Raw genomic sequence first — 20660 nt, forward strand, 5'->3', positions numbered from 1 at the left:
GCTGTCTGAGGTAAATATAAACAAGCCAGTTGATGCGGCATTGGTCAACGCCTCGTTATCTCTTAAAACAGTCGGTATTATGGTTCATGCTTCCCTAACGCGTCATTATTTCGTGCTATCTTTCCATATCCCAGCCCATTGGGTTATAAATAACAACCAAATTGGCTCAGTTACCAAAGTGTAATTAATTTGAGCGTCTATCATAAGTTATAAACGTGCGCAAATAAATTGCGGAGCATATATATATATATATCTATATATATCTCTCTATATATAGATATATATATCTATATATAGATATATAGATATATATCTATATACACACACACACACACACACACACACACACACACACAGTTTATGCAAGTTCCTGAAGGTACGCGAATGCAGCGTAGCTGACGCCACAGATCCGGAGCAGACCGGTATGAACCCGAAACGGCTTCATTCAAGTAGCAAGCGGAAGTTGGAACAAATATGTAAATGTACCTTCCACAATAAAAGTGTTAGATTTTGATTTCAGAATATTTGTGTCTATTCTATGCCCCGAATATTATCGGTTTAATGCTGTTGTGTTTGTGATGGGAATTTAATTTTTTTTTTATTATTATTATAAAATAAATATTAGAAACATCCTTTAAAACCCAGCATCTTCAATATATGCCTAAATATACAGCAGACAATCAACTAGAGCGTTTAAAATATTAGCGAACTTCTATCCACTTTTACATTGAAAGTATATTCCGGAAGTCGTGTTTTTTTTTGTTGTTGTTGTTCCGCTCACTTTACGCGAGTACGGCAGGATGCTTGATAATTCCGGCAAACATTGGCGCATTTGTTATGTCACGGCGAGCTGATTCAACGCTTCGTCGGGACGTTATCTTACAGGAATTTTCGTAAATACCACGTCACGCCAGGGGTTGTAGTTGTCCTCGCAGTATGTCTTCCAGTAAAGGTCGAGGAGAATACCTATTTGTTGTTTTGAGTGGCTGAGAAGGGATGGCAGCTGTCGGACCGGCTGTCCAGATTTGCGCAGTACGGTGCCTCTCGGCTGGATAGGCGCGTCTTGGTTTTACTGCGAATTCAATCTCCCTCCCGAGAGCAGGCGCACAGCTGCGGAAGAAAAGGAAGCCGCTTTCTTCCGCTTCGGTTGTTTTGAAGGTGTTTGGTACCCAATTCCGCTCCCAACTAAACGTGCAAAGCGTGCCGTCAGCTAAACCGGCCGACTTTCGGTTCAGCAACCGCCAGAAAGAGTTGGGGGAACATTTCCGTGACTTCTCAGGCGGTGTTATTCTGCTAAATGTAAGTCTTCTTGCAGCTCGCTTAAAAAGGCTGCCGTCGCAAGAACACCTCAAATGATGTTATTGGTAATCAAGTGCATGAAGTAAAGCAACTTATTTATACCCTGTTGATGTCGTCCAGCTTGATTCCTTGTCTGTGCCAGTGACGACCATGGACACTACTCTGGTGACTTTGGCCGTCAGGGGAGAAACATCTCAAGGTATCTCGAAACTTCATCTGTAAATAGAAAGGGTGGGGGGGGGGGGGTGGGGGGGGGGGGGTCGACACATGAACTTTGACAAGTATTTAGAAGTTGTATTTGTGGTCAAATTAAAAGAAAACATTTAAAACACGTTCATAAAATTACGGTTTAGTTAAAAAAAAAATGGCTTTACAACATTTTTTTTGTTGTTTTTTTTAAGTTTCTGCTGGAGTTTCATCAAATAAAATGCTAAGTTTTGACCATTCGTAGGTGAGGTGATTGCTGTTGTTGGGAGCTGTGAAGCCCTGGGAAGCTGGAGCCATCAAAAGGCTGTGACCTTGCATCCCGTTGGGGATTTTGGGTAAATTCAACTTTATCTGTACAATGGAGTATCTAGGTTGTTTTCAAATCATGTTGGTGCGTGTGCCATACAAAGTGTATATCCCTTTGTTTGACTGACAGACACACATGGACTACAACAGTCACCGTACCTAGAGGTGTTGTTTCCAAGTACCGCTTTTTTAAAGGCTTCTTTCTGGAGTCAAAGGTGAGTCTCTTTTCACTATGGTGAAAGCCATAGTTAAGTCATAGTGACAGTAGCAAAGTCATAGAAAAATGTGCTAAAAATTGTCCAAAGTCCATTTATGTTGGTGGATTAGCAATTTGGTGTTAAACATATACGTTTTCCGTGTATTTGACTCTCGAATTAGTTGCATGTCATTCACAAGATCTCTGTATTACTACCCTGACGTCTTGTGTTTCTGCGCTCAGAAACAGCCTCAAGCTCAGTGTTGTGAAATATCCAGCTGCAGGCAAACGCGCTGCACAGCCGGCTCGCTCTAATCTGGCACACGATCCTTTTACTGAGCCTCAGCCAAGTCCGGTGTGTATTTACATAGCTAACATACTCGGACTAACAAACAAAGGATCACATTTCCCTGAAAAAGAAAGAATATGTTGCAGAGGTTTTCTTAAAAACAATCTGTAGGTGTTGCTACAGTTTCTGGTGACTTTGTTCTGCTTGAATTACGGTGTGTTGTTGTTGTTATTTTAATTTCAAGGGTGGAGCTCACTGAGAGCAAGATTCGGTCTGCTTAGCCCTGAATTCCTCAAATGTTGCCAATGTCTTACAGGTGGTGCAAGGCGAAAACAAAGTTTCCATTTTCTCCACAACAATCTGTACATTTTGAATCATACTTGAATTTAAAGTTATTTTTTGTATGTCTAAAAAAAACAAAAAAGTTTAGCAGCAATATAAACCCACTGACGGGGTTCTTTAATAGTTGCAGACTTGATTAATGCTGGGTACTGTTTTGAGCAATTCCACCATGATGTATTTTTGAAATCATTAACTAAGAACATGTTGCTATTTGCATATTGTTGCTGTAGTTAATGACATTAGTAATACACAGATGTAAATGGAGAAGCCTAATATTTAACCAAACAAGTTCTTTTCTTTTCTTTGCTAACAAATCCAATTTTCAGATTCCAACCCATGGTGGCTGACTGCCCTAGATGGGGATTGGTGACTGTCCCAGCTGTAATTCTCTTCTCAAAGACAGCTGTGAGACCAGCCTGAAAAGCAGTTCAATGAAAAAGCCTAACATTGTACCCAACATTGGAATTTGCAGAATGCAGATGATTCCTGTCACGTGATAGTCAATATGTGGGAGACCCATCAGCAGCCCCGCATGATGAGCCCCACAGGTATAGACCATTGGTTGGGTTTGGTAAAGTGTGTCATGCTCCACCTCCGATTCCCCGCACTATAAATGCAGTTACCCACTCACAGACATGTAGGCTCTGTTCTAGCTTTTTCCCCACAGAAGAACAACATGTATGACTAAATTGGCATTGCCACCTGACTGCAGTATTTCCTCCTCAAACACAATCTGTGTTTTACTGGCAACCATTGGAGCTTCTTGCTTATTTGACTCCGTGTATCTGCTTTGGGAAAGACTGGGGAGTGCACTCGCTGGAATAACGTATCGCCATGGAGGAAACACTGCAGTGCAGTAGATGTTCTGCCCTGTCACTGTCGGCCTCTCTAGCTGACATGCCATTGTGTTGGCCCTAATGCAAACAAAACTCATTCAAAATGAGCTTGATAGGAAGACTAGTTGCACCGATTTCCATACCCTGCAGTATGTACTTCTTTTTTTTTTTTTACCACAGCCTATCACCCTGTCCTTTTTTTTGTTTTAGTAAATCCTACTAAAGCTCTTTCCACACTGAAATAGGAATTTGTCAAATATGAGATTAGCTTTTATGTCAGATCCAGAAGTGTTTTTTTTATTTTATTTTTAGGTCTGTTTAGTTTCAGGAAGATCCTGCTAAATGAACCCCAATGCTATGCTCAAGCGAAGTGTTCTAGTTCTTTTTGAAAACGATTTTTCTTTTTGCTTAGTCAGCTCTCTTGAAGTCAAATTCAGAGCACACCAATGTAGGCTCATATTGATTTGGCATCTTTGTTTTCAGAGTATAAACTTTGATTAGAAGTTTAACTCTCACTGCTCTGGTTTGATCTGACCTCAACTTTTGTATTGTTGAGATCTTTTATCCCTTTTTTAATGCTCTTTTCTTCTATTGCAGCAACACACCAGAAAATTGACGATGGACAATTTGGAATTTGCAGTATGTTTGATTTTTTTTGTTGTTTAAACAACCAAATATTAGGCCACTACCCACCATAATAACTTGTTAACTTGTATAATTTACCTTGTGTACTTCAGGTATACACTATGTAAAAGCTGTGCGACCGCATTAATCTGAATACTGATAGAGACACTTTGTCCAGTTTGTACTGCACAGGCTTTGAATTTGTTCATTGTAACCGAACCAGTTGCCTTCCTCTCTGCTATTGTAGCTGCCACCAGTTCTGTGGTCAGCGTTCATTACAGACAAAGTGGATGTATCGTCTCATTATCTCATGCGTCCTGCCTTTGTCCTGTGTCTGTATTTCTATAGATGGGGTGAATTGTGTTGATTCTGGGTGGCTGACGTGCCAGACAGAAATCCGCCTGCGTCTGCACCATTCTAAGATGTATCCGGTGTCCATCACCAAGAAGAAATTCAAGAAGTCTCGCTTCAGGTAAGGATGATATGGAGGCCAAATTTAACACCAGTGAGGGAAAGTCCAACGTTAAAGCGACACGAGACGGATCATTACAGTGCCGCTTTTAGCTTACCAGCCTGTTACCCGAGTGTCCTCAATACATAATTATAGTAAGAGTAGCTCAAAAGAAAACGCAACCAAATTGAACCTTCATGTTTTGATGCATTATTGATTTAAAAAAATATATATATATATAAATGTGTGCTGATTTTTACATTTTATTATATCAACCTGTCCAGGATCAAGCTGACACTAGTGGGTATTGAGGAAGAGGAGGAGGAAGAGGAGCACAGTCCTTCATCTTTGAAAAAGATGAACACCACTGTGGAGATGAGTATGATCAGTGCCAACGGCTACAAGTCGCGCCACTCGCAGCCTGAGTGTGGGTACGCCCTGGAGCCAGCCCAGTGGACTGAGTACAGTATCCACACCATGGACCCAGACAACCTAGAGCTCACCTTGGAGTTCTTTGAGGTAATACTCATGGGAACACTGCTTCAAGTCATTCTGGTAAGTTTTATCCGGGTTTACATAATAAGCTTTGTACTAATGTTTACTTATTTGTTTACAGGAGGATCTGAGTGAGCATGTCGTCCAGGGGGACATCCTTCCAGGACACGTGGGCACAGCCTGCCTCCTCTCCTCCACATTTGTGGAGATTGGAAAGGACATCGGAGTAGTTACGCTTCCCATAATGGGACGAAACTCCATACAGACCATTGGGAAAGTAAGAGGTAAGATAATGTATATTTCATTCTTTCAAAGACATTTTGATGTTGTCTTTGCATGAACAGTACACTGCAATTTAAAAAAGAATTCTATATCCCAAAAAGTTGGAGACACAACCTGCTGAGCAATCAAGAGTTCTTGTTTACATACCTGTTTGCCAGTATTTATGTGTGCTTTGAATGTCCAAACCTGTTCACTTTGGTGTTGTGTTTTAGTGGATTACCTGGTAATCCGACCCATCTCGGGGCAGCAGTGTGACATGAGCGTGTCGTACTCAAAGTATTGGAAGAAAAGAAGTACCCTGGATGTGGGACACAGAGGAGCAGGCAGCACTCATGCAGCCAAGTGAGTCGTACAGCCAATCTATACCTGCACATCAGGTTGATTAAAAAAAAAAAACGTTAAAATGGATAAGATAGATCATTATACTAATTCATAATAAGCAGGGATAATTAGAAAAAGGCTCATTTCAGTAATGTATGTTTTCATCTAATATGATTATAACTCGGCTTGATTGATAAAAAAAGATAATTCTTTACTTGAATAGATTTTCTGAAAGTGAGGATAGTTTGCTTGACAATTGAAAGCCATCATGGCTGAACTTGGGAAGAAAAGATGTAGTTAATTGCATCTATGCAATTCATTTGTATATGCTGAATACTGGATCTGATAACATTCTGCTGTTAATTTAAGGTTTTACATAAAGTCCTTTGAATGTCATTTTGCCTGAGTAGAGTCAACAGTTTGGCAGGGCATATAAAAAGTTATAATGGCACAAAAATGTGTAAAATGTCAGTACAAGTTCACGCATCAATATGGTATTGTTGTACTCATTTAAAAATATTTAAATCACTCCTGAATCTGTTCGCTGTCAGCAACAATTTTTCTTGATTTCCACTCGACAGGCACCAACGAGTCAGAGAGAACACAATAGCCTCATTCAAAAGTGCTGCTAAGCATGTAAGTCTCTAAGAGGATTAATGAATGAGTGAATTCTCCCTTTGCCGTGCCCTCTTTTCAGTGTGTTTTATTTGTGTAATTGTAGGGTGCAGCCTATGTGGAGTTTGATGTTCACCTCTCCAAGGATGCTGTTCCTATTGTCTACCATGACCTGACATGCTGCATATCCACCAAGAAGGTAAATCAAAGGCCTGTTGAGTCTTGTGTCGCTTGGTAATTTCTTGACTTAGCAACAGCATGACAATATTACATTTTTTCATTACAATCAATGCATGTTGCACGGGACATTGGTGCCTTGTTTTAATAATCATTCTCTTCTCTGACTTGACAGAAAAATGACAAGAATGTGGAGCTCATTGAGGTGCCAGTGAAAGACCTGACGTTTGATCAGCTGCAGCTTTTAAAGGTAAACCCTGTGTGAGGTAAACTCTTCTGTCAGGGTTGTGTCAGTTATCAACTAACCCTAAAGCTAACGACGCCTCTTGCTCCCAGCTGAGGGAGACATAATAAACCACCTCAACATTTCGAGTTAGTCCTCGATGCAATATACATCTGCCACTCACATAAAACATATTAAATCTTGTGGATCATTTTATTGGCCAAACCAGTAGCATTGTTAATGTTGATATTAATGTACAAACTGTATGATTTTGTTTTGTTTTACAGCTGGTCCACGTCACTGACCTGAAAGCAAGTGATCACAAAGGTATCCACCTGTTCTTTATTTCCCTTATATCTCAGCCCTGTCTGCTAAGACTTCAGCTACAACTACAGCAGGTTGTCTTGCAGAGTATTGATGAAAAGACGAGCATCAATTCAGTTTTGATTAAATATTTCTTTATTATACCTCTAACATCACTGCAAAGTAGCAGTGGATGCATTATCATTAGGTCAGCACATAATTTGTATGATGTGCACAAACAGTTATTTGTTTTGTTTGTTGTTCAGATTTGCTGGACGATGAAGAAGAAGTTGATGAGCATCAGCCATTCCCCTCACTCTCCCAGGTCCAGGAAATGACTTCATGATTATAATCATTATGAAATATTACCTTTTTCTCCTCCTCTTGCGCCACTGTTCATGTCACAATAAACTCATTATCTTTCTTTGTGCCTCTTTTATAGCTCTTCCAAGCTGTTCCTGAACATGTCGGCTTTAATATCGAGCTCAAATGGATCTGCCAGATGAAGGTGAGTATTCCAAAGCAGAATAATAAAAAAATTATCAGGAAATCTTTCGAATATGCTGATGTTGTTAATATTTTGTATCGACAGGATGGGTCATGGGACGGAAACTTGTCGACCTACTTCAACATGAATACCTTCATCGACATCGTCCTGTCCTGTGTTCTGCAGAAAGGAGGAAATAGACGGATTGTTTTCTCCTGTTTTGACCCAGATATTTGCACCATGTAAGAGCAGTTGGATGACACACAGTCCTCTGGAAGTTGACCAGCTGTAGAAACCGCCTGCCGTCCAAAAAACACAATGATCACACAAGGAGATGCCTAAAGGGTTTATTCAGTAGCATGTTAATGTTGATCTATTTATAAAGTAACTGTTTTAAGGTTGAATTTAACAAAGAACCAAAGAAATTCTTTTTTTGAGATGTTTCACCAAACTTTCACAAATTTGCTTTAAATAAACTATATAGGAAATTGAATGCAGCATCATCTTTTAATGTCATGAAGACTCTCGGTCCATCGGGGGTCAGTTTACTTTATAGCATTGGGAAGCGTCACTAAGACTGTGGAACTGCTTAAAAGACTCCTAGACTAGTTGTCCTGTCAGCAGGTGCTGTCTTCTCAGGATTTGGTCATAAAACAGGTTCTCTGCCTCCGTTCATGAGATCTGTCTATATTTGTCCCTCAGGGTGCGAATCAAGCAGAACAAGTACCCCATCCTCTTCTTGACTCAGGGGATTTCAGAGAAGTATCCTGAGCTGATGGACATCCGCTGCCAGACCACTCAGATTGCCATCAGCTTTGCCCAGAGTGAAAATATTCTGGTGAGCAATATTTGGACGGAGGTTTTCCTGATTTTCTATGTTGCAACTTGGTCTGTGTAACGTCATAATATTTAATGGACGATCAGAGTAAACACTTGAGTGCTTCAGTCTGGTGAATGTATGGGAAGATTTTCACGACACATTCCCTAAACTGTGTTTCTCTAATTTACTGGACATCATCTGTTGCTCTTCCAGGGAATCTCCGCTCACGCCGAGGAGCTGTTAAAGCACCTTAACTACATCGGGGAAGCCCAGTCTAAAGGCCTGGTGGTGTTCAGCTGGGGAGAGGACAACAATGATCACGCAACCAGAAAGAAGCTGAGAGAGCAGGGAATTCATGGGCTCATCTATGATAGGTAGGTTCAAAGTCAATGTCCGTGTCTGTGTCTGCTACATCTATTCTTGAAGGGTTGTTCACAAACATCTATGTGGTCTCTATCCAGTGTCATGGTTTAGTGTAAGCAGGGCTAATGAGCTGCTGAGTCTTATTTTGTGTCTTTGTACTTTTTCTTTTAAAAGTCATTCATTTTTCTTTCTCTGGAATTATTGTACACACAATTGCTGCATTTGCACTCAGCTACTCTGCAGTTAAGATGTAACACTACATGAAAATAATGTTACTGGCAATATATTATATCTGTTTGTTTTTTTTCAAAGCTTTCCAAGCAGGGTTTATGAAAAGCATAGTATGTAAACGGTCTTTATTATTAGTAACTATTATTTAGTGCCGTGTGAATTTCTTCTCCAGTAGTCTCCTAAATTAGTTTTCATTAAGTTCACACCGTCTAAGCTCGTCACTGTAGATGAGTGTAAACAAAATTGAACATATGCTGGGCATGAAGGCTTCATATGCATTTTGATCAAAAAACTATATAAATGGATCCAACTTAATGTGCATTACGTGTTGTGATACAACGTCTGTTATGCACACATCTTCCAGTGTATAACATCCCTGTGCAGGTCCCTTTACTGATTAACTGCAATGGGACATAACACTTGTGATTTTATCTACACAAGCAAATACTTTACAAATGTGATCATTTGTTGGACCGGAATGAGGATTTCCGGACAGGATTTTAGTATTACACTTATAATACATTCAAAAGTCACAGTGACTTTTAGTGAGGGCAGATTTCCACTTGGCTGAGTTTTAGCAATTTACTTACTTTATTTAGTTATTTTTACTTTTTTTAAGTGCTTTTACAAAAGTAAAATATTTCAGTAGTCTTTTGAAACCACATTGTGACCTACGAATGACTACAGTAGGGACTTACATATTGTCCAACTTCCTTCCTTTTTGGAAATGTTTTGATAAACGTTCTCTGGATTCTGCTGAAGCCTCTGCCCTATTTAATAACAGCTCGTGCCTTGTCCTGCGCTCTCAGTATTGTTTCTGTTCTGGCTGGGGTCACGTCCGCGTTATTAAGCCAGACTTTCGACTTCATCAAAGTGATTATTGCATTCGTAACTCCTGTTCATGTTACAGACAGAATGCTGGTTTGTTTGTCAAACAGGGTTTCATGGTTTACAGTGTTACGTAATCGTGAAATGGGATACACATTAATCATTTTACATCCATCGAAGCTTTTGACTACACAGGCTGTATTATTCAGTGACTAATTTGTGCGTGTTAATTGCTGTTACATAAAGCTTGATGTCGTAACAGGGTGACAGAGTTTATCTCTGGTCAGCAAAACTGCGTGGTCAGCAGGACCTGTTTTTTTTTCAGATGTTTCACTTCTGTGTTTCACTGCACAGTGGCTTTTGCTCGAGATTTCTGTCCGCACTTTGGCGCAGACGGCTGCAGAAACATACAAGCCAGCAGATTCCAGTTGTAACTTCATTTAACAAAACAAACGGTTTGACATCCCCAGGTTGTTGTTATAACTGTGCCTCTTTCTTACAGAATTTGTGAATGCTCGGGGACATTTTTTTGACTCAAGTTCTCCAGATTCCCGTAATGTCTCTCTAGTTCCTGGCTGTGTTTCGTGAATTTACTCACTCCACATCCCGTGGCTTGTTTTGACAACCCCCCCTCGCACCCCGCCACCCCAAATAATACCTGAATGAATCATACTCATTAGCTGCTGCTTGAACAAAATAATGTTCCTTGACAATGATGCAAGACGGTTGACTTATCTTATTTCCTACACTTCAATGTGACAGTGATGGTCTAGTGGAAATGGTTGTTTTAGTTTTTGGGGTTTAAAAAAAAAGCAACTGTTGTTGAACTAATACACAGTCGTTTGATTGGTCAACTGCCATGTTTATCATTTATAAGGCTGTTTTCTGTAGCAGACGGCCAGGCCACATCCTCTTTTTTTTTCTTTTTTCTTTGAATGCCTGTGTATTGTTTTGGTTATGCTTTGACAGGCCTCTGTATCTTGTGCTTGATGGTATATTGAGTGGTATTGAACTTGATGTTTGAAGCAAAAGAGGCACAAAGAGAGAATGGCTTGTGTTTAGTGCACGAGACCTTTGTGACATGTTGGCATCTGTATGAGCTACTTTTAACTGCTAGTTTCAATCTTAATTCTCTTCTAGCTGATGTGAGCAAGTTTCATATCACCTTAACAGTCATACACGCTCACCTTGTGTAGTCCCCAATAACCTAGACACAAAATCCACCTGCATTGACGCCTCAGGAGAAGCTGTCCACCTCTCAGGAACCTTTCTCAGATGTCACAGCATATTTTTCACAAATATATTTCTTATTATTTGCACCTGGTGAGCTTGTGGATGATCTGCTTGTTGTGCAGTTTGATTACTTTTCATAAGGAATGATCGCACTGGAACCTCCTCAGACCCTCTGTCTTAATTTGCTGAACCCTCTAACAACCTGTCTCAAAAGTTTAACACAGTCAGAATATTTTTTTTTGTTATTTTGCTTGACAAAAATCAGACACTTGCATTTCTACATTTTTGATCACTGGGTTCAGCCAGCTGTCTAAAGGCTTCCTATAAGTCGGTTCGTTTTAAAGAATTCGGTCAATAACATGTTTAGTCTCCGAGACAGGTGGTGTGATGCCTTTGTTTTTCATACTTAATCTGCTTTGATGCAGGTTGTAAAAGGGAGCCACCCAAATATAACTGATGAGTCAGCTGTCAGCCCAAATCCAGTAATAATCATATTGCTCACAAAGCTTGGCACATGCCAGGCACGTCAAAAGCAAGGTGAATAGATGGCATCCAAAAATCTCGATAAAGAAACAACTCCTCCTTTCTACCAACATGAGAACCAGTGCAATCATTCCCCCAGCCACAATAAATGCAACAGATGTTGCTGTTTCCATTTACGTCGATGCATGAAAAAAACAGTGTGGGTTACTGTTTGGGAAAACGATCCCTTCGCTAGATAGTTTACAGCAGAGCTCAACTAGCCTTCATATTTTTGCATCTTGCCCAGCAGAATGTTTTTTTTTAACCATTTAAAGCCCGACCGATACTGAATTTTTGGCCGATACCAATATTTGGAAGTATAACTATTTGAATGTCAATATGTCAAGTGAAACATGGTTATCAAATACACAGGCAGAATATTTTGCATTTTTAACAATAAATGTTATTGTCCAAAATAAACACATTGAAACAGTGAACCTCACCCGACATGTAATAATCTAAAATTACTATAGATTTTAGTAAATTAACTTAAAAAGATTTCTGAATTATGTTCTGTACAAAAAAAAAGTTTTCATATCAGAAAATATATCTGCCAGTACCAATATACCTGTGATAGAACAATATCGGCCAATTAAATCGACCAACTGATTAATCGGTCGAGATCTAGTTAATATATCAGATAAAATGCGAATTATAGTTCCTGGCAAATTAGTACTAACATATTTTATTCCACTGGACTGCTCAGTGTTGCTGTTAATGTAATATCATATGACTTGTAACCTTCAGTGGATTGCCCTGTGATAGTATCAGCACATCTTGTTTGACCAGAACAAGACCTTTGTTTTACAAAGTTTCAATGTAACAGAATGAGTTTCTGAAGTTATTGTTTACACATGTGATGAGGTTCATTTGATGTGATACAACTGGTACATTAGTCCACGAAGTACTGTAACTTATCTGACTGTCCTTCTTTCGCTAGTATCTGTGAGGAACTAGGGGAGCAGCCAAACATCTTCCAGGTAGAGGAGCAGCACACCCTGCAGGAGGTCATTACAGATGAGACCCGGAAGAGCTCCTCTTGTTCCTGCTACTCCATTCCCTGCTCCGTGGCACCCTGCATCGCCTCCAAGCCCCGGAATGGAAGCGCCGAGTCCGACTCCGGCCTCAGCTCCTCATAAATATCCTGAAAGATCTACCTTTCAATACAGAGTATTGCGCACACACAGTCAAGAGCACCAGGGTGGGAATGGATGGTTAAACAGTCACATGTGATTTTGACTGAACTTCTTATGTTTTCGCTTTTTGTACATTTCACGAGAGGGAAACCTTTAGACCATCTCCGCTCTGCTCAGTTGTGAATTTTGTTTGTTGTCTATTATTTATAGCTTCTTTTGAAATGGTATGTTTAGCCAAAATTAAAGGCAGCCATGGACATTTTTACTTTGATCCCTTTAAAAACAAATCTGTTCATGGGTCTTTACAGTTGTGCAACAATGTTCAATTGGGAAATGATACAGCACAGTTGATATTTATGATGCTTTATGATGAATTGTAATGCACATGATATTTTACGGGTGTAAAGGTGTAACAGAGCTGTGAAACATATTTCATATAGTTTATAATGGTGCAGGATTCTGCCGTTTTTTGTTTCTGTGCATGTAGCCATTAACTTTTTTTACTGTCACAAAAACCAATGAGGAATAAATTAACACTAGTTTTAGCAAATCGCAATCAGGTGCTAGGTTTATACATCATGCATAAAGAACAAGATGTAGATGTGGACGACGGTGCAGGGTGTCATTAAGGGTGCCATTAATGAAAACTTTCTTGGTGATTTGATTTTAGCAGATATTATTTCCTCCTGATGAATAGATTATTTTGTTGAAAGCACCTGCTCCTCCTCCTTTTTATGCCTTCAAACTTGTTGATTAAAAGATTGTAAATTATAGACTGCATGCTGGATGTAATTGGGAAAAGCAGAGTAATGTTTTATTTGCGACAATGAAGAAATGTACCACAGCCTTAAGGAGGAAAAAAATCCCAACCGGTTTCTGTTCCTTGCCTTTAGTTTCAATTTCACCAATACTTCACTCGTCATCTTAATAGAATAGACTTGAGGTGAGATGTGTGAACAGAATGATCAAAATACTTTTTAACTTCACAAAAAACCAAAACTTTTGATTGTGTGGCAGATTATTTTCTGAGAGATTACCTTTGAGTCTATTCATCTGTTTTATCACACAACTCTCTCAACAAACTCATGTTTGATGCATGCATGGTCTGTATATCTGAATGACTGAAGAGTGAATGAAACTTGTATGTAATATTAACTGCCACTTGTGTAAATAAAATCGTTATCTATATTCGTTCATTTTGTCTTGGACTTTTTTTTTAATGTACATTTGGTTCTGCTGCAGGCACATTTTGTTTCCTGGGTGATACAGAGTCAGTTTTAAATTACCAGGATTATCAAGATACACGAGACCGTTTCAACTTGAAACCTTTAACTAGTTCTTTCATGAAATTACAGAACATCTAAAGTATGAACAAAACAATTTAATGTAGGTCAACTATTCTGCTGAAAGTTTTTACTGCATTTCATAAAAACGCTTGAGATGTAAACAACAAACCACAGTTCCAAAAAGAAGTATGCTCACGATATGTGTTTTGTTCTGCTGTCATCATTTAACAAAAGATGGAAGTAAATCTACGTGACAATCTGATGACATCTTTACTGCTTATGTGAAGCAGATGTCATCAACTCATGTCTTCAATTTACAAATGGCTCTACTGTTAATGTACTATTACCATTCATTTTAACCAGCCTGCATAATCAAATCGTGGTTAACAAAGCCATTATAATACTTGAACACCTGGTTGGTCATAGAAAGGAGTACGACCTTCTGACAACACGCAGTTTATAAGAGTTAATACACTGTAATGAATGACTTTGATATAATAAGGCAAAAAAAGCATTATACTCCCTCTCTGTGTCTTTAGCAGCCTTGTCCGTCTATCTTACATCCATGTAATCATATCGGCATGAACTCTGAAACTAATATATCACTGATCAGATTCTCATTTGAAACAACCTCAGGTTGCTCTCCACCACGTTATCTTCTTACTCAGCACCAAATCAGATCTGCTGACTGAATGTGTACAACACAGAGGCACAAAACTCAACAGAATATACAGGCTTTGAGGGGTGTGACTTACATGGATTTTAAATACAGTGTGTACAAATCATTGTACCATGTGTAGAATAACTATTTAATGAGGAGAAATTTGAAACAAGGGCATCACTCCCATCATCTTAAATGACCACAGCGGTCCTGAACAGAGAGATAGTGGTTTCAGATCCACAAACTGACCACTCAGAGCCGGTTAATGACTAATTTATTCTTATGACAGTGTCCAATCAAGCAAGAAATATGTGAACAAAGAGGACAATGGTTCTGTCAAATGACAATTTAAGGGGCTGAAAGTGACTTTAAGGATTGTCACTGTGTTTCTTGGCATTTAAATTTTGCATTCATTGTTGGGTAAAGACATTTTGACATTGGTATAGCTTTATACAGCAAAGTCATGGTCCCAGTCATTAGACAGACCTGTTTTTTGTTTTTCTTCCATTTGTTAACTTTGAAGAATTCCCCCTGAAATCTTTTAAGACTTTTAAGACAATATTTAGGACAATACTGTGGTGATCTGTGTCTGATTTTACTTCCAATATAAAAGAAAATGAAAAAGTGGGTTTAATTATTATCGTAATATTATCGAGAAGTAGATCAGGTAAACAAAGGAAACTTCAGGCTTCCTGTTAAGCATTTATGTACAGTAAAAAGAAGAAGAAAAAAAAAAGAGGATTTTGTCCCAATGGAAAAAAAAATAAAAATCGCCATACAATTGATAATAAACGAAAATAATACATTTAATTATATCTGTCATTCATTACTCGAAATTGATTATAATGAAAAACAATGATTAGAGATGAACCAGTCAAAAGTACATACATGGTATTTGTGAGTAATGCATGCTCGGTCTAATGTCGCATGTGGAGCCAGGCGCTCCCTGCTGTGCTGAAGACCAACGTACATTCACTGTGTTGCTTCTTCGGGATTCAGAAAATAATTGTATTTTATCAGACAAGTAAGTTAAAAACACACGCGACGTAATTATGTGCAGAATAAAGGACAGCAAACAAGCCTCGCGTTAATTATAATTTTGTGACACGCCACCAGATATTGCGTAACACGGGCAACAAAATTAGCTGTCGTGTTTTCCTGGAAGTTGTAGTTTAATTCGCCCCGACGACAACCGCGTCTCGTGGCGTAAAGAACTCAATCTCCCAGGATGCCACGGGGCTCGCCTAAGCCACTAGCTGGTGCACACACCTACGCCAAATAAACCCATCGACTGTAATCCTCACTGTACGTAGCCGTGGGTATCTCCCGCCTCACTACAAAGTTTCTTGCAAACACAGCAACAGAAATGGACAACAGCGGGAAAGAGAAGGAGGCCGTTCAGCTCATGGCCGACGCCGACAAAAAATGCAAGTCGTCCGGCTCCTTTTTGGGAGGGATGTTTGGAGGGTAAGACAGCACTGCACCAAAGAACAACAGCTAGCAGCCGCGAAGTGTCTGCAGCGAAGTTGGCACGTAGCCCGCTTTCTGGATCACACTTGCATTGACTTAGCTGCCGACATGAGAACCAGCGAAAGGGTTTTTTTTGTTTTTTTTTTATCAGTTCAAATAAAGGTGACACCACGAGGAGGTGACGTACGGTGTAATAATTCCTGCAAGTCGGCCGGCCGAGTTAGCTGTCTCCGTGACTGTAAACAAGCTGGAGATCACGACTCTCCGGATTTAGCCTTAAAGCTGCGCAGTAAACGAACTTAGATGCTTAAAAATAAAAAAAAAATCTTCCAACTCGCCAACTAATTGTGTTCATCCCTCAAATATATGATGCAAAAAAAAAAAAAAATGGACTCGGTCGAGGAAGCGTTCACATCTTTTTACGTGTCACGTGTGTCACATATTTATCTTCAAATGAACTAAAGCAGCCGAATTAGATTTCTGAGATAGTGTAGTGGAAAGTATAAAGGAGCATCAAAAGGAAATTAAACTACGAGTACTTTAAAATTGTACTTAAGTACAGCACATGAGCAGTCGGTTATTGTCCACCATTGGGATAAACCTGCATTTTGGCAGATGTTGTAATCAGATTCCTGCTGTGATCACGTGGTATTAAAGTACAAGCAACGCGTACAGGACAGTGATGACAATGGCCAGAATGCAATGCAATAGAAATGACTTAAACCGAGTCAAAACATCCAACTGGGAGGCACCAAATATGAATGCTTTGGGGTGAATTACTGATCATTTTCAATTATGAATTATTATTTTTGCAACAATACTTAAAAAAGAAAAAGAAGTGTAGTTCTTGTTTCCCAAAGGTTGCGGACACTCCGGTTTCCATCCAACCCTTTACAGTTCCCCGTGACCCCAGGGGACGTCATTACTGTGGTGTTATTTAAATCTCAGGAATACATGCTGTCTTATTTTGGTATTTTTCACTATATAATAGAGACTTGAAGAAAAATGTTCTTTGCTGAGGCCCAAAATAGCAAAAGCCAGCAGTTATTGTCCTGTGTGACTCAGTGTTTTTTTTTTTTTTTCCTAACGCTCTGCCCGAGGTGTCCCCCAGATGTCACGACTGTGCAGTTGTCATCCGTTGGCAGGCTTTATACTGGTAGTTCTGTGGCTGGCCAAGCAGTGATGTAATCCTCTGACATGACTGGATGGCTGGAGTGTTACAGCTACAGGGAGCTCCCGGGGGTCCACTTCTAGTGGGAAAGGGATGGAGATAATATATAGTGCCTGTGTAGGGGGGTGGGGGGGTTATAAAAGCCAGTCTAACAGCTCAGTGAGAAATGTAACAGCTTGGTACAAGAAACAATTTATTAGACATAACCGTAACATGCAAGCCAGACTGATTAGTTTATCACATTGATGTGCAACGGGGGGAAAAAAAAATGCACTGAATTCAAAACTATTTCCTGTTTTTCCTCCTGTATTTTTCTAGCGGACCCCACAAAGTGGAAGAGGCATGTGAGATGTACTGCAGAGCAGCCAACATGTTCAAGATGGCCAAGAACTGGAGCGGTGCGACAGGCTGTTTATTACTGAACATTTCCAACACACTTGAGAAGCTCTAGGATTATGTGCTGTTTTTTAAAAAAAAAAATTTTTTATGGCACTGTACCTGCAAAGCGCACCGCTTGTAAAGGTGCCACGAGTAAAACAAGAAAGAAGGTGGAATTGTGTGCATAAATTGAAGCTAAATCCAAAGTTTACAGTACGTGTGTTTGACAGTTCTCTGCTCTTTTTTTTTTTTTGCCTTCCCCTTGTGTTTCAGCTGCTGGAAATGCTTTTTGCAAGGCTGCACGTCTCCACATGCAGCTGCAGAACAAACATGACTGCGCCACCAGTTTCATCGATGCAGGAAATGCATACAAGAAGGCTGACCCCAATGGTGAGACGACGTGACCTCGCCTCAAATCACCTTAATGCGCCAGTTTTTCCCTCATCTTCATAAAATCCAAACTTTAACCTGACCGTTTAAACGAATAAAGGATTGACTGTACAGTACCGAGGTCTCTCCTTCTAAATGTACATTAGCAATGTATAATTTAAGAAACTGACACCATTCGATATTTTCATGAGTACTGTTGGCGAGCGAGAGAAATGAGGCCACACAAACGCGACATTTCCGCTGTCGGGAAGCCTCCTCAGAAGAGTTTTCATATATTGGGTATTTCCCCGGATTACCTGAACACGTCGTATCCCCACGCTGAATTCTCACAAGTCTGTTCACGTCAAATCAAAGCAGTTAAAGACTCAGCCTCTGGCGATCAAGACTGTTGTTGCTTTGATGTTGATATTTCAAGCAATTGATCCGTAATATTGTGTAAGATCTGCCGTTGGATTGCGCGGTATTTACTGGTGGTTGATTTGCGGGCCTCATTTAGTATTCTCCTAAGCACGTGCGTGGTTCTGAGGGAGGGGAGCTGGCTGAGGGTATTCGTGCTGTAGAAAGAAGAAGATTCTCTTGCTTGTGTTTTAGTTTTTTTTTTATAGTTTCCCGTTTTAAATGTAACACCTGGCAGGACGGAGCATAAAAAAAACCAACCTCTCACTTGTAGGAAACGTGTTATTTGATTTCACCCCGCTGAGATTCGTATTCCTAGCAGGCTGATGTCAAAGCTAACATGATGTCTAACTGTTCCCTCTTCTTCCCCTTAATGCTGCCAAAAGAGGCAATCAAGTGTTTAAATGCAGCCATCGATATATACACAGACATGGTAAGATGTTCATAGCGACTGTTCACAATGAATCACAACAGCAAATCTGTCTGTATCATTTTTATTTACTCGTAGACCTGGACAACCAAACAGTTTCATACACATCAGTTGTCTCCGCCTTCACCTCCACAACCAGATTTTGTATTTTCGGGGCTCATGTCAACACATTCCTGTCGCACATGTCAATACTTTGATCACATTGTCTTCTTGTTGGATTCATTTTAAATGCTTAAAGCTTGCAGATGTGAAACCACGGGCCGCCGCGCGACCTCGCCGCTCCGCACTGACAATCTAAAACTTTGACTGCCTTGAGAGGCGTCTGTGGATAGATCCAGTCTGTAACGATCTCTCCTCTCTTGCCCCCTCCAGGGAAGATTCACCATCGCAGCCAAACACCACATCAATATCGCAGAGATCTATGAGTCTGAGCTGGTGGATATCGAGAAGGTAAGACGACCGGAGGTTATGCTGTCGGATACGACCACAGTTGAAAGGCATATTTGTTTTGAGGAACGGGAAGGATTACAGTGTTTGTTGTTGTGTCTTTTGTAAAGGCTATTGCACACTATGAGCAAGCAGCAGACTACTACAAAGGAGAAGAATCAAACAGGTAATGCTCCTCCAAAATTGGCGGGGTTTTCCCTGGTTTCTGGAAGGCGTAGGTGCTGTTGTATTGGGGCGGGATGGTGGGCAGTTATATGACTAAAACATGTGTTTCAATGTAATTTTGGACTATTATCATGATAATATTTATTTAAAAATGCACGGCAATTTGACATAAAAATAATAGCCACCTGACATTGGTAAAACAAAGGTCAGAGTGGTCTTCACATATATAGCACTTTACAATTTGCTTCCTGGTCACTTGAACCACAAAGGTTGCTATTGAGGCTCAGGTGCTGTGAATAAAACCCTTGGGTGCTGCACCTGTGTTTTAATATATTGGGGAAAACCCCGATCAGTTACAGCTGTTCGCATGTGAAAAATCAAAGCACAAAGTAATTTATGTTTGCAAAGTTAAGTCTCGACGCCTTGAACGGTGAGCTGAGGGAATTCTGTAGATTTGGTACCGAGCATTGATCACTTATATCACCATTTGCTCAAGTATCTTATCACTTGAAATAGTCCATTGGTGATGTAAAGTCATCTTTTGCAGAGTTTGATGGCGTAGCACACTGATGTTTCTAAACCTGATGAAAACGAGAACACTCATTAAATCTAAAATCAAATTCAGATCCAACTTTTATATACAATTTCCAGTCTGTTGTTGTTTGACCGGTAACTTCTAATCCCACCTACATACAGTATGACTCCAATTTGTACTACTATTAACGTTAACGAACAAGGGGGGGGGGGGGGGGGCAACATGCACAAACACAGGGCTCCGGCTTAGCTCTGCACTCGTTATCATTCATAATTACACCTGTGCTTAAATCTCATTCAGTGACAATGGACCTGAAGTATAGGACATTTCTGATATAATGAACAAGACCATGTTTACCAGGTTTTTGTGTTCCAGTGGGAGAGACGAGTTTGCTGCATTTTGTCAGTAGCACAAAACTCATTAACACATACTTCTTTTTTTTTCTTTCAAACACATTTCTCTGCCCTCCCTGCTAATGAAAAGGAAAATTGCCCTACGTGCTCAGTACACATACACGGGTGTTCTCGTCTGCGTTGCGTTTAACTTTGGTGCGCACTCTTCTTTGACACACTTTTCTTTAGTTCTGCCAACCGGTGTCTGTTGAAGGTGGGAGGTTACTGCGCTCAGCTGGAGCAGTACCAGAGGTCTATCGAGATCTACGAGCAGGTGACCGCCCGGCGCTCTCCTCGTATTCATGCGTCAAGGTTGTACTTCATCAAGCAACGCTGACGTTCAACATGATTTG

The 20660-nt window shown here is 40.1% G+C and overlaps 2 protein-coding genes across 3 annotated transcripts in view; both read left to right on the forward strand.

Moving 5' to 3' along the window:
* The first annotated feature begins 1213 nt into the window (after positions 1–1213).
* Positions 1214–13780, forward strand: gpcpd1 (glycerophosphocholine phosphodiesterase 1). 2 transcript variants are annotated; one of them, XM_069158576.1, is made up of 21 exons: positions 1214–1299; positions 1420–1498; positions 1751–1841; positions 1943–2027; positions 3112–3187; positions 4073–4114; positions 4448–4571; positions 4835–5069; positions 5167–5329; positions 5540–5669; positions 6230–6284; positions 6370–6462; positions 6616–6690; positions 6951–6990; positions 7233–7291; positions 7409–7474; positions 7559–7695; positions 8156–8291; positions 8487–8647; positions 10198–10248; positions 12391–12481. In XM_069158576.1, the coding sequence occupies exons 2-20, from the start codon at positions 1450–1452 to the stop codon at positions 10226–10228; spliced, it is 1848 nt and encodes a 615-aa protein (XP_069014677.1). In that variant the 5' UTR covers positions 1214–1299; positions 1420–1449; the 3' UTR covers positions 10229–10248; positions 12391–12481. The 2 variants fall into 2 exon arrangements, with proteins under 2 accessions (XP_069014677.1, XP_069014676.1); XM_069158575.1 differs by lacking the exon at positions 10198–10248 and having other exon boundaries at positions 12391–13780.
* A 2014-nt stretch (positions 13781–15794) lies between these two features.
* Positions 15795–20660, forward strand: part of napbb (N-ethylmaleimide-sensitive factor attachment protein, beta b) — a 7660-nt gene continuing 2794 nt past the window's right edge. Inside the window, exons 1-7 of the mRNA XM_069158579.1 lie at positions 15795–16000; positions 17493–17572; positions 17826–17942; positions 18725–18771; positions 19141–19218; positions 19326–19381; positions 20497–20581. Coding sequence (XP_069014680.1) covers positions 15900–16000; positions 17493–17572; positions 17826–17942; positions 18725–18771; positions 19141–19218; positions 19326–19381; positions 20497–20581 — 564 coding nt within the window. The 5' untranslated portion in view covers positions 15795–15899. The remainder of the gene's footprint in view (positions 16001–17492; positions 17573–17825; positions 17943–18724; positions 18772–19140; positions 19219–19325; positions 19382–20496; positions 20582–20660) is intronic.

This window comes from Embiotoca jacksoni, unplaced genomic scaffold, assembly GCF_022577435.1.
Source record: "Embiotoca jacksoni isolate LCO1_2020_lvr unplaced genomic scaffold, fEmbJac1.0.p SCAF_23, whole genome shotgun sequence".
Classification (NCBI taxonomy): Eukaryota; Metazoa; Chordata; class Actinopteri; family Embiotocidae; genus Embiotoca; species Embiotoca jacksoni.

Bases quoted from the DNA above. Each gene is read 5' to 3' on its own strand.
- gpcpd1 (XM_069158575.1), top strand. From the start codon at position 1,450: ATGGACACTACTCTGGTGACTTTGGCCGTCAGGGGAGAAACATCTCAA. The intron at 1,842-1,942 runs GTAAATTCAACT...TTTGACTGACAG, and splicing joins CATCCCGTTGGGGATTTTGG to ACACACATGGACTACAACAG. The intron at 3,188-4,072 runs GTATAGACCATT...CTTCTATTGCAG, and splicing joins CCGCATGATGAGCCCCACAG to CAACACACCAGAAAATTGAC.